This window comes from Ostrinia furnacalis, unplaced genomic scaffold (genome assembly GCF_004193835.3).
Source record: "Ostrinia furnacalis isolate ACB-3 unplaced genomic scaffold, ASM419383v2 OfSCF0207, whole genome shotgun sequence".
NCBI lineage: Eukaryota > Metazoa > Arthropoda > Insecta > Lepidoptera > Crambidae > Ostrinia > Ostrinia furnacalis.
In genome coordinates, this window is record NW_021130446.1 from 1016452 (window position 1) to 1030705 (window position 14254).

A 14254-nucleotide genomic window follows, 5' to 3' on the forward strand; every position below is an offset into this window, starting at 1 on the left:
AGTTATGACATAGGTAATAATTAAAAAAGTTATAAAGCAAAAAGATGAAATCATTATTTTGTCAATTAAATGTTACTTTAAGTTTTCCAAATTAAGCAAGTTGCCTATCCGAGTTGTTAAGTTACACTAGAATATGCATAAAAGCATCCACCACCAAAACCTTATAGGGTATCTAAGTTAAGTAAAAAAAAATAAACGCTCCCCACATACGTTAAGTAATATTTTAGGACAGATTTTTAAGCGAGGCCGTAAGTGCCAAGTCGAAAGTATCTCACGAAAGCTCTTGACTTATGAGAGTCCCAATTTATCGATTTCCTATTATGTTCAGCGTTGCTTCCACTCGAGCTCTGATGAGGACGCTCCTTAATTAGGGATATGATCCACAAGAAAGTAATTTCCTTGAGATTATCTTCGAAACGATGTAGAGCCGAAACCAGGACGTAATAATAAACTGGAAGGGTCATAAAAGAAGATTAGCCGCGCGTTGTCTTTGCGCCCTCCCGAATATGTTTTGCGCCAAACATAATTTTATTCTGGCGAGAGATGAATTGCGACAAGTGGTGTTTACGGTTGATAGGTGTTGGTAGAGTGGGTAGCTCGAAAAACTTTTTTATGAAAACACTGAGTTTGGGAACAGGATTTTAAAAATCCTTTACGTATTCACCCTATTCATATTTTAACGAGGGAAATATCGTACTTACCTTTATATTTTCTGTTGTCAGATACGTATGTAGAGCGCTTCTAGAATTTTTCATCTTTGATAACGTCGTGCTAAATCATTATTGTGGTAGGTATTACAGTTCATCAACATTCAAGTCTTATGAATATGATACTTGAACTATTTTAGGAGTAGGTATGTATGTCTTGTTTGCTTTTGTGGTTTGAAAATATGCGGTCGCTAACCGAAAGATGCAGGTAATAAAGTTAAAAGCCAGCTAGTTAGCCTACACTTTTATAGCGGCCTAGTAACAGACAGCATTCGATAAAAGCGTATCACGAAATTGCATTAAAACGCTTTGAAACTAACGTTCTCGCAAAACAAGTTAACAAAATCCATTACGATATTGTTTTTGTACACAATCCAAGTTGTTTTGTTTGCTGATGTATTAGGTTATAGGGCACATAATAGGATTGCTTCCCAGTTTGCGTATTGCCAAACTTGTTGTGACAGCCCAGCAAAATAATTTAAATAACATGGGTGTGATATGGGTTAACGTACAACCTTACGTGATGGGATTAAATGACATTATTATCAAGTTTTAATGCAATGTCCAAAAGGGGTTATTAAAAAATCAAAAAGGTCTAGCATACGTGTATTTGCTACTTCATTAAAACATGTTTTTATACATAGATATTGTATGTAGGTAGGTAAGTACATACCTAATCTAATTAGGTACTGAATGTCCACATCCTGTTTGGTGACAATTTGACTTATGAATCATTTATGTTCGGTTCAACTGATTGCTTTAATTTATTATATCGCCCATTTGCGACGACACTGTGACATCTCGAGATATACGATTTTTTGTTTTACCGAAATTCTGAACCGCGATCTTGGGTTCTTTTATCTCCAAAAACAGGGTATTTGTTACTCCAAAAACAACAATACTATGAGAGAAAGAAATAAAATATTACGTTATAGCGCTGGCTCGTTCGGCGATCTAGTTGGCTTCGACACTGTGACAGTTCAGTTGCCACCTGCGCTTTGAGATGTGAGGTCCTCGTTGTTTTTAAGAAAAACGTGACATCTCGAGGATACCGCGGTATNCGATGCACTGCCTGAAGGAATTCCACAACCTAATCCGACAACATGACTAACAGCGCTATGTGAGCGCTGTGAAAGGGTCTCTTTGAGCTACAATAACGTCGGTAATTAATAATATTAATAACTAATACGAGTAGATGTAGACTGATAAACATACATTCGTTTTGAAGAATAGTTCAAATACTAGTAATACAGTGCAAATAAAACATACTTATACGACTGTCTGTTTTTACAGACACAACAAGCAAAATATTTAATATTATCATACGATAGCCTTAGATTAGCTTAATCTAAGACGATAGCTAACAAAATTATCTATCAGTAGAAGTATGCTAGAACAGCAATGCGTTGGATGACCCCAGATATTTATTTATTTATTATTATGTAATTATTCAATGTTACTTAGCTGTATTGGCTATGTTTTGCTTTCTGCAAAAAAGGTATATTAATGTTTTAATGTAATTACAGATCATCAACAATTGAGAGAATTTTACTTTATCGCTTATTGCCCAAATATATACTTTGGCGGGCGCAACATAGTTTTGTATAATAATATTGCTATATAACTATTTCAGAAAAACTACGCCAATAAAATGGCTACATAATATTAATACATTGTTTAAATAATTATCTTTTATAAATTTAATTTTAAAAAAGTATAAAAAATTAAAACACCCGAAAAGGTACCAAAATGTCGCATGTTTGCCATTTTATTCGCCGGGGACGGCGATTTTTGCGTTGATAATTTTAGGATTAGATTGTCATAACTAGTCTGTTATAAAATATCTATTTACTAACCTAGTAGGTACCTAAAATTTTTTCTTCTGCATACATACATACCTACTTAATACAGTTTCTCTTAAGTACTGTGTTTTTTTTTGTAGTAGTTTACGAGATTTTACTTTTGAGAGTTTTTCGTTCATTTTGATAAGCATTAGTTTTTAGAATAAGAAAACTTAATGTGAGCTTAATATTGTATATATACAACTGTCTGTCTACTTAGATAATATTTTTATAAGTGCAATTTAACATAACAAAGCGAAATATTCGCCTGTTCCAATAATTACCTCATTTTTACTGATTGTAATGTTATTAAAATAAAATAAAATTTTTCAAGATCAACGTTTTATCTAAATAATGACTCATATAAATATAATTTTTTACATCATCTTCAACGTGACAACTGAACTTACCATCTTCAAAATATTATGTTTTTACTAGAACAATGTGATAAGTTGTCTCTTTTTTTTTCAATCGCTATAATTTCATCAATTTAGACGCAAATTTATGTCTTACTATAAATATTTAAATTTATTAATAGTTAATCTTTAAACGTTTCATACACAATTAGGTAATCCTAACCTTCTTTTAAGAGTTATGGTCATTCAAAAGTTAAAAAGTCGTTTTCTGGAAAACCACTGTTTTTGATATATCACAGTGTCGTCGCAAATGGACGATATGCAGTTTATTTATTAGATATTTCAAAGTTAATTCACAAAGTATACTCATAAGATTGTTTTTCTTTTCAGATGAAAATGATTTTTACTACACACCGGTGGAAAGAAGTTTTGCTCAAGTACAACCGCCTTTATTTCCAAACAGTCGGCCAACGTCATTCTTTGACCATGGAGACAACTTCAGGGTAGCACCGTCAGCACCGCAGCCGTTATACAATGACGCCCATGTCAGATTCCCTAGTCCTAACTACAACCAAAACCCCTCACCCTTCCAATTGCCCACGGGCAGAAGTCAATCCGGCACTCAATATTATGTAAATCAACCAGAATTCACACCACAACGACAAAGGTTCAGGCCAGCACTGCCATACAACTTCCAGATGGTTCATCCAGCATCAACCAAGAGGCCAGATGCATCCCAAATACACTCAGTGGCGTATCAAAATGATCCATCCAAACCAGAAACATTTTTAGGCCAAATAACAATTAACAATCCAGACATAGACTACCTACGGAATAGCAGGTTTAAGACTATACCATTTGATGGTAATAGCTTGAAGAGCAATGGCCAGAGCGGTCATATATCACATGATGAAGATATTGACAATGATAACCAAGATCTTTATGATCATCATAGAGTAACTACTTACAATCCAAATAAATTAGTAAGTAAACAAAGACTGAGTAATAAACCTACAAGCTCGCGATTTTCACAATTTGAATCCCCGTCTAATGATGACAAATCTAACTTCAGGAACAGTCAGAAGTTTAGTAATAACAATTTCAAACCTGTAAAATCCGATGCAAATGTTTACCACAGTTCTTCTACTGAATACAAAGCCTTATTAGATTTAGAACCGCTTCTTGAGGATGACATAAGTGACATAAGTTCATTCAGAGAGTTGATGAAAAATAAACAAGCTTCTTTTGATGTTCAAGTTATTAAATCGAACCAAAGTGATTCAAATTCAGAACAAACTGAAGACAGTAAGCCTGATGCAAGTTCAATGAATGCTGATAATAAAATTATGACGTATCGAAGACCTGGTACAACTTCTTCTTCTACTACTACATCGACTGAAAAGTCTGCTGAGATTCACCATCACGATGACAATGAAAGTGGCGAGGAAGAGGAGGAAGGAGAATATGTCGAATACTACGATGAAACAGATGCACCTGAAGTAAAACCGACAACACGGCAACCAGTATCGTCGGAACCTGTGACTGATATTTATGACGAATATGATTCAAATGAAGAATCTGAAACAACTACTGAAGAATTTAAAACTAATTCATCAGAATTTGATGTTTTAGTAACGAAACCAGTGAATACTACGGTAAAAGACGACAATTTCAAACATTTTGTAGACACAACTATTATCGACCAAACTGAACACGACGAAGACAAAGTAACGACTGGGGCAACCGTCGAATCTTCAACATCTGAAGAAGACGTTAGTTCAATTGAGACTCCATCAATTCTGGGACAAGAGGTTGTATCTGTTGTTACCACGAAAAGCGTTGTAAATGGAACAATATCTGTACCAGACGTCACTTATGCACCCACTACTGCTAAAATCATCGCGGCGTCAGAAGCATCATCTTCATCTTCCTTGGAAGAACTTCAAAATAATGACACATCAACATCTGTTACTACTGAAAATTGGATTGTTGTTGCATCAGTACAAACTAGTAGAAGTGTGTCCGGAGCTAGATTTTTGCCATTCCCAGCAATCGGACAAGATGATAAAAAACAAGCATTGTCAGATGAACAAGAAGGAGATGAAGAGGATGAAGAAACCGCTACCAAAGATCCTAAGATAGAATCTGATTCAGCTAGTATCATTAGTAGTTCATCTTCATCGTCAACTGAAAATATAAATGACAAGTTAGATAGCATACAGTCAGAATTATCAAGTGCAGTACTTTCCGGAACATTAAATAAAGCGCATAAGATTGCATTAATTACTGAAACTACAACAGAAGCAACGACAACTAGCACAACAACGACCTCTACAACTACAACACCTTCTTCACTTAATGTTTTTACTTTAAAGAGCACTGCACCAACTTCCGTGACAGAAAAATCAGCCCCAGAACCGTTACCAGTTAACATAAAGAAATTCGCACCTCGTATCACAACTACTACGACTCAAAAACCTAAGAAGAAATTGGTGACTGTTATGGATGATTTGTCAGGTCTCTTACCGCCAGGTTATAAACCACGACTGTCATTTAAAGATAAAAGAACAAGTACAACAACTACTACTACCACCACTACGACTACCACTACTACAAGTGCACCAGAGCCGTCTTCTGAAGAGTCAGTAATAAATGGAACCCAAGGACGATCGTCAGGCATAAGCACTAAAAACAGAGTTATTATCTTAGATGATAAATCATTGCTACCTAAAGAATACAGACCTAAAGAACATAAACCACAAGAAGAACTAGTGAAAAAGTTCCAGACAGATGATATAAGCAAGTTTTTGCCTCCAGGATATAAACCTCCTGCATCAGAAGCACCTGAAGTAAAAGAAACCACAAAACCAAGTATTGTAGATAAAGTACAAAAAGTTGATATAACAGCATTTTTGCCTAAAGGTTTTAAATTGAATACTTCAACTACAGAAAAATCCAAAATAGAACCTAAGATACCGGCAATTGTGCCCGTTAGTGATTTATCAGCATTCTTGCCCCCTGGTTTTAAGCTGAATTCAACGGAAGAGAAACCTATTGAATTACCATTGGATAAGATTAAAGTTGCTGATATTTCGAGCTTACTTCCACCTGGCTTCAAATTGAACGAAACTGAAGAGCCAGCTCCTCCGAGCTCAACAACCAAAGCTCCAGGTGGTATAAAATTAGTATTCCCGTCAAGACCAGGAAGCAAAAATGCAAGAAAATCAACGCCCAGGCCAAACACAAGTATTGGTCCTGCTCCTGTCACTCCTAAGATTCAAAAAGGCTGGCCAACGAGGTAATGCATAATATTTGGTTAGTTTTCTTTGTTTTATCTAATCATTAACAGTTGTATAATCTAACCCATCTAATTACTGTTACAGAGCCTCCACCGAATTCACTGGATGGCCGTCCCCATCCACAACACCATTTTCAATTGAGAAGCTTTTGGAAGCACAAAGGAATGCAACCGCAACAAGTCCAATGCCTGAGTTCAGCACTGAAGTAACGACACGACGAACGACGACGACGACGACCACGACACCAGCGCCGCCCCCGCCGACCACTCCCGGCGTTTGCAGACGGGAGTGTGATATCGCAGCTACTATCAAAATCGTTGCAGGTACACACCATTTTGATCTATAAATTACGTCTAATTTAAGCAACCTTGTTTAGAATAGGTATGACGATTATATTTTTGTTTTTTTTCGCAGGTGCTAAATGGATACCCGAATTATTGGATAGGAATACCGAAGAATGGCAGAAGTTGGCTGATGAAGTCAAAGAAGAAGTAAAGCATTCATTTCATAAACTAGAATTACTGGTACTTGTACGATTCATGTCAACTATAATTTTACAACAAATTATTTTCTGTTTCAGCTTAACTCTGTCTATTCTAAGTCTGATTTGCTTAAGAAATGGTACAAGAACATTCGTATTGATGGATTCAGTCAGGGCTCTATTCTCGTTGATTACTTTATTGAGCTCAATGACGTTGAAGAGAGAATCGACACCGTCGATCTAAAGAAAATGTTCCATAGATCCCTCCATGAAGCCAAACCTGGGTCAGTCATGGAGAAAGCAGTTGAAGACTCAACTAATGAGGAATTTGATCCCGATAAAATGATGGGTGACCAACCTGATGAAGATAGAATGACGAAAAGTGATGAAAAGATGACTAAGACTATAGACAAATCTGCTGGAAAACTAGAAATAGGAAAATTTGTTATGGATCCTGCTTACACGGAATTCATTGGTATGTGATTAGTAATACTGTCGCTAAAATTAATGCTTGTCAGGATATTTAATTTTGTTTCTATTTCCAGTTCTACCAAAACGTGAGGAGCCGAAGGTAGTGGCACCTGAAGAGGAATCGTTCCTGCCACAGTGGGGTATTGCTGTAATAGTGATAGCGATGGCTTCACTTTTGTTTGTTGTTATTTTCGGAGTTACAGTGGTAAGACGTATTTCATTCTAGAGTTATTATAAGAAAGAGAAAACAAATATTAATTAATATTGAATAACAAGGGATTAGAGACACAAATGCGACGATGAAAATATTTTTGATTTTATTCAGCCCATCATTTTTATTTTCAGCTGGTCAATCGGCAAAAAAGCGCTAAAGCGAAACAGCCAATACCACTCAGCGAGGATATGCTCCGAGAACTGGACAAGAGCCACATGGGTGGCTTCGATGACATGCATCAGCTAAAGGAGAGGGATCTGCCTTATCTCCCTAGTGGAAAGGTAAAGGTACCTATAATCATTTTTAGTTATACAAGTAACAGTTTTTCCTTTTTTTTTAGAAAAAACTTCCTCGGGCTTCAAGGCATTTTAGGATTTTACCAAATTAGTCCAATACCGTCGTCCGGTCGTTAATGAATTTTAAGCTTAGTAAAAATAGCGATTAGTTTTTACTCTTAGAAGCTTTAGATATTCATACAATAACTAAGAATTGCAACGTGAACAAAGCAGATTTCCAAAATTATTTTATTTTTTCCACAGCGCATGTCCACGGCGTTCATCGAACAGCTGGCATACCCCAATCCTGGGGACTCCTGGAGGTCGGAGTGGACTCCGCAGCTGCAGAAGTATATGCAGCACTACACTCCCGACTCGGGCAGGGGTTCGCAGATATACGGGCCTGTCGGAAATGGATATGGGTAAGTTGATAAAATATAGAGTTTTCAGTAATGTTTTTAAGGAGTTTGAGCGCAATGAGTGAACTAAATCCACAAATGCCTTAATTTATTTACACTTTATTATCTATAATGTATAAATAAAACTGAATTGATGTTCGTTAGTCTGATTAAAACTCGAGAACGGCTGGGCCGATTGAGCTGATTTTGGTTTTAAAATGTTTGTCGTAGGTAGGTCTAAACGGTAAGCAAATACGCGCGCGATATTGTTTTTCTGTAACAGACAAAATTCCACGCGGGCGAAGCCGCGGGCGGAAAGCTAGTTTAGAATAAAATATGCGTAGCTCTTCTTAAGGAAAATCTACGATGTTTCAGTGATATAAGTCTCAGAATTAATTTTATTACCAGTACTAGAATACAAAATTTGTCAATAGACTTTCACGTAACTTGGACTCAAACAGAAAACTGGTAAAGGATCGTAAGAATCAGGCATTGGAAAAGAGACGTAAGATAGACTGACTCTACATGACGTGACTATTCAACGATCTTTGTCTTCATGTTTCTTGGTTTATATTGTCTTAATTTCTAAAGTTCTTCTATTTTGTGTACAGATACGGCGGTGGATCACAGCTGTACGGGCAGACGGGAGGCGGCTCCCAGCTGTACGGATACACGGGCGAGTACCCGCGCTCGCACTACTCGCGGCGCCGCTCCGAGTACGACAGCAACTTCTAGAATATGCTAGAACCACCCTGAGACTTGACACAATTTGACAATATCACATTTTCAAACCTCAATTAAAATCCCTAGTACCCAGTCGTCGTTTTATCACATAAAATGAGGTCATTTACTCGTACATCAGTAACAGGTTGTGAATACGTTTTATTATCATCAAATCTAAATTATATCACAGAATTTATACGTATTTTATATTATGCATTGTATTTTTAGCAGCTTGTAGTCCGGCCTATTTAGGACTATACAGTGCCAAGCGTTATTTTGCGTTTTGTATCTACTTACTACGAGTTTAATTAATATAAAACCAGCAACTGAAATAGTTTTAAATAAAAATTGTCTGCCAAAATATTATTAACTATATGACTGATTGTGAGATGTAAATATTGTAGAATAAGAACTCACCAATATTGTAAGTCGGGATTAGTAGAATTCATAGAGGGGATGCTACATCTATGTGATTTTTCATTTGTGCTATTACGATAAAAATTGTCTGCCCTTCTTTCTAAGTCTTCTTGTCAACTGACCCTCGCGTTCAGTTTGGCTAATGAACTATATTATTTAATATTCAGTCTTTTTATCCGTATGCTGCTATAGATGGAATATCGCATACGTAAAGTGTAGTACTCCGGCCTATGAAGTGTTTCTGTAGATAACTCTCTGCATACCTATATTTGCTCAGAACATGTAGTGGAGCGTATGGGCCGAGTGTGCGTCAAACGCCCCTGTGCCAAATCGTCGTTCGTCGTACATGTGTAAATATTAAAATGTAACTTTCTGAATAGAACAGAATTATTTAGATGAGTGTAGATATCGTCTGGAAGCTATATTATAACGTTGAGTGACGCGTAGCAACGTCTAGTTCGGTTCAATGTTGAATGGACCTCCACGTTTTCAATAAGTAAGTGCGTGTGTGAACCTTATAATGTTAAGAATTTATTAATTTTACATTAACTTGTGCGTAACTAAAATGTTATTGATCGTCAATTTAATTGTCGCGAATAACATCAGCAGGTATGAAGACATTAATATCTAATTTAATTAATAGCCGATAGGAATATTATAAATGACTATAATAATGAACGCTGAAGTTTTTGAATCTTCGAAATGTTTTTCTCGATTGTGTCAAATAAATGATCAATTTCATCATAGATATCGATTGTTGTTGTACATTCCTGGAATTATGATCATTTTAACTATGTATTTACCTACCAATTAGTGTAAGTATAGTTGCATGATAATTCTTGTATATAAAATCAATTTTTGTACATGTAGATTTCTAATTTAATTATTATAATTATAGTTAGTGACAAACTAAACAATTAAGACCCTGAATATAGATAATAATGTCAGAGATTGAGTTTTATTTTTCAAACACCGTCCTTTTTTGTTAGAGCTTAAGGAAAAGTACTTATTCTAATTCAGTCGCTTAAAGTGTCTGACAAAGCCAAGAGTTTTCTTGAATAAAATACGGGCCAAAATTTTCCAAGGACGGAATTCGTTTGACGAAAATAATTGAATATCTGTTGTCAGTACGTTATCAAGCCATCGCGCACTGAGACGGTGTTCCCCACAATAGGAAGATCTTATCATTAAAAGTCCTGAAAGATCAAACACGAGTGCGCGATCTCATTCAACAACTTCTAATTACTTTTGCAAAAGCATTAGGCCGTCGTTGAGTCGTAATCTTTGTTTTGCATTTCCAATGAAAGTTTATTAGTTGGTTGTTGTCTGGAATGAGTTCGCGGCGCCCGAGGTGACAATTCGCTGGCTGACGCGGCCGCGAAATGCCTTCTGCTCACGTTTTTATTATCGTGGTTAAAGCCAGGAAGTTTGGGTTGGATGTCATTTCGGTAATTGAAAGCGAAATGTCATAGTGTAGTGATATCATATCATAAAGGTTGTAGTTAATATTAATGTAGAGCAGCACATTGAAATTAACCAAGACGTTCAAGTTTTTTTTTTTCATTATAATCAATCAAATACAGATACTTATTAAATAAGATTATGCATAGTAATTTCTTTAAGTAAATACAGGATGTCCCAGGATGGGTGAATCAAACTGCTAGGGGAGGTAGATCTACTAATGTACTATCCCTAAAAAATATGAAAAAAAATAAAGCGCATAAGGAAACAAAAAAATATTTTTTTGAAAAAGTTAAAATAAATCAGCTTTGCCTAAGTAGTTGGCTATAATTGCTGCGTTTGGAGTTTATTTGTACTTTTTTCTTACTAATATTAATTGTACATGATCGCTTCGTATATCTGTAAACAAACTTTTGAAATAACGACTAGATTTCGAGTTTAGAGCACTTTACTTAAAAAAATCCGAACTCAAAAATTTTATTTAATTTTTTAGGGATAGTACCTACATTAGTAGAGCTACCTCCCCTAGCAGTTTGATTCACCCATTCTGGGACACCCTGTATATTACCAAAAGTACTAAATGTTACGACCGCCACCAACCTAATATTTTTTTTATAAATGTTAACTATCTTTCGTGCACTTTAAATCTTGCCTATTTACTTACCTACCGTCAAGTATTTTGTGACAAAATCTGAATCAGTCTCGCACACAAACACTTAAGATCTTATAAAAATCCCATTTCTTCAACTAACAATCACATTTAGCTCCAAGATACCAGGATGTCTCGTTCAAAGGGCGGGATCAGCTGAAAATCCGAACACCCACGAAATAAGTATGTAATTTATAAAATGCCGTGCTTACATGCCCCCACTGTGCTCCGAATATAAGTACGTTGTAAATAAGGTTTACTGCCTTTATCACCTCGACACTTGAGGGACGGTGAGCCCTTGTTACAGTATACGGATTGAAAAAAGTAGACACACATTATTTAATTATGAAAATTTAAAATAATGAGTCACATTATTTGATATCTGTCTAAATTAGTACAAGACAGAACTTTTCTAAAAAAAAAACTGAGCTAAATTGAATTAGACGTAACTCCATATTGCTATAAAAATCGATGGAGATTTTGATAAATCATTAAGTTGAGGACTATGTGGTAGGTACTATATTATGTATTACCAAAATCATCAATATAATTTGATACTTCAGACATAACAATAAAAACAAATCTGTAACGAAAATAAAATGCTAAGCATCTCAAGACCTACTTACACTCCATCCAATAAACTCGTATATTTTTTTATTCATACAAAATCTTCAATCTTCGTTTCGTAAGACGTAAATACGGGAGGCAATGTGCAAAAACAAACAAGTGGGGAATGTAAATAGTGGCACAGCGATAACCGCCCGACCGCTTCGATTGCGTTCCAGAACAGTTTGGATTGACTCGAGGGTGTGTGCGTGGCCACAACACTATCACACAGGCAAACAGGGGGAGAGTCGACAATAACCAAACGCCTTTGAGGGGATTTAATGTGAAGCCGAAAATGGGGCACCCCGATTTTCATTACGGAAAAATAATCGCGTGGTGGTATACATATAGGTTAATGGGATAACGCCTGTGTCCTACAGTAAGACTTAAGGCTCCTTTACTTTACAGTTTTACAAACCGAATAATTATGTACGTAGGTAGCTTATGTCTGAAATCAAGATTGCCAGATGAGAAGAGTTCGAGGTGTGACAATGCTCATATATTAATGCCAACGACCCTAATCTGCTACTTATTTTGATTAGAGTCAGTTATTTATTACCTACCCGCTACCAGGTGTAAGATTGCAATTTTTGATTGTATCTACTACAAAAATAATTTTGTAAGTCTTTACAATAAGGATGAAATTGGTACCTAAGTATGATTAATTAAAGCATCTAAAGGAAATTTTCTATTGTGAAGATTTACTTAATATTCGAGAAATCCTTTACGTAATTTTCTCCGTTATTTGATCAGAAAACGGTAATTACCTGTACGCAATTAACGTCTTCAGATTTACAGTAACAATACGCCGCAGGTGTTGTGTACATATTTTCATATATTCTCGGTTGGATATTTGATAACACGCTCTATGGTATAATTATTAGGCCTCCTGAGGGTAGCTCTCTCATTATAACATATGAGGGCCTTTATTGCCATCCTTCTCATATGTACAGCATAAACTGCGTGCCTAGCCACGTCGACTGTTGGCATTTGAGATAAGAGAAAATATATTTTGCCTAATTTTGTGTAAGAATATTTTTGTATACGGTCTTTATAGGTACCCTATGTACGAGTAGGTAAAAAAGTTGGTGCCTAAACGTCTGTTACATCTTAAATCTTGATTCAAAACTTCTCACGGAATACATATTGAATGTAGATCAAACAATATGACGCTCCTGTCTACTATTTGAGTACGAATGTTAGCATTCTATTGACTGAACCAACTAATAGGAGTTAAACTACCACTTTACGCTCGGAGTTTCACATTAAAACGCGTTTAGTATGCACTCGCTTCTTAATGGGTATTCTGGCATATTATACTGGAAAGAAAAATAACAAAAAGGTTATGCTGAAAGGCGCTCTTTACCTAAATCTCTCCCTACCTTTTAAACAAACATTCGACTAATGCAGAACAGGAAGGAGCTGGAATATATTCCCTTTACTATGTAAAAAGATAAATTCGTTTATAAACTGTGCGTTATTTTACAAAAGTTTCACAAATATAAAAAAACAATTGCTACAGGTAACTCACAGAGTGCTCTACATTAGTGCATGTACACAATTCCTAAAATGCATATTGTTTTACCCCTGCCATCCTTTTGTATTTACCGCTGATGTTAAAAATATAATAAAAACTGAATGTTTTTAGAACTAGTACAAGTGTTCCACCGCAACCTGGCCACACTTTATTGCCGAAACCAAAAGTTGTTGTTTGTGAGTTTCAGTAGTTTTCAGATGCTACGAGATTCTGAACAATGAAACAAGGGGTAGACTCGTTGAGATGGCTCATTTCTTAGGTTTATCTAAGTTGCTTGCTCGTGTTGACTTGTTTTGTTACCACTTATTGAGACTTAGGATTGTTTTATTAATTGGTTGTGTCTGGGGGCACGGCAGTGCCCCCACCAAGTCGAGCAAAAAAGCGGCACGGCCGTACCATCCTTTTCTCGAAGCAATTCAGGCCATTTTCGACCGCCTGTAACTTCGTTGTGGATAAAACTAGAAGGCTGAATTTTCATTAGCTATGCAGGCATTGTAAAGACACGGTATATTTAAAATTTCATTCAATTTGAACCAGTAGTTTAAGAATTATAACGGGTCAAAGTTACTTAATTTTGTCACTCACTGACTCACTGACTGACTCATCGATCATCAAAATTCTAAGGCACTTTTAGCAGACCTAGAAGCTTCAAATTTGGAATATAAGTAGTGTTTGGTGTATGAATCAAGGAAAAACTAAAATATTTGGGGGCACGGTAGTGCAACCGCCAAGTCGAGTAAATTTTTTTAATTTCGGTCCAGTTTTCTAGATACATAACTGCTGTCTACAAAATACAAAAAGAAATGAGATCCCATCAAA

At 35.9% G+C, this 14254-nt stretch overlaps 1 protein-coding gene across 4 annotated transcripts in view; it reads left to right on the top strand.

Annotated features, from left to right (window-relative positions):
- LOC114355479 (uncharacterized) overlaps window positions 1-10125 on the top strand; it is a 66806-nt gene extending 56681 nt beyond the window's left edge. For 3 of the 4 annotated variants that reach the window (XM_028308345.1, XM_028308360.1, XM_028308352.1), the window contains exons 3-10: window positions 3295-6202; window positions 6288-6526; window positions 6618-6694; window positions 6784-7159; window positions 7230-7360; window positions 7501-7656; window positions 7909-8066; window positions 8654-10125. In XM_028308345.1, coding sequence (XP_028164146.1) covers window positions 3295-6202; window positions 6288-6526; window positions 6618-6694; window positions 6784-7159; window positions 7230-7360; window positions 7501-7656; window positions 7909-8066; window positions 8654-8777 — 4169 coding nt within the window. In that variant the 3' untranslated portion in view covers window positions 8778-10125. The remainder of the gene's footprint in view (window positions 1-3294; window positions 6203-6287; window positions 6527-6617; window positions 6695-6783; window positions 7160-7229; window positions 7361-7500; window positions 7657-7908; window positions 8067-8653) is intronic. The other variant, XM_028308367.1, reaches the window with a different exon arrangement.
- Window positions 10126-14254: the final 4129 nt, after the last annotated feature.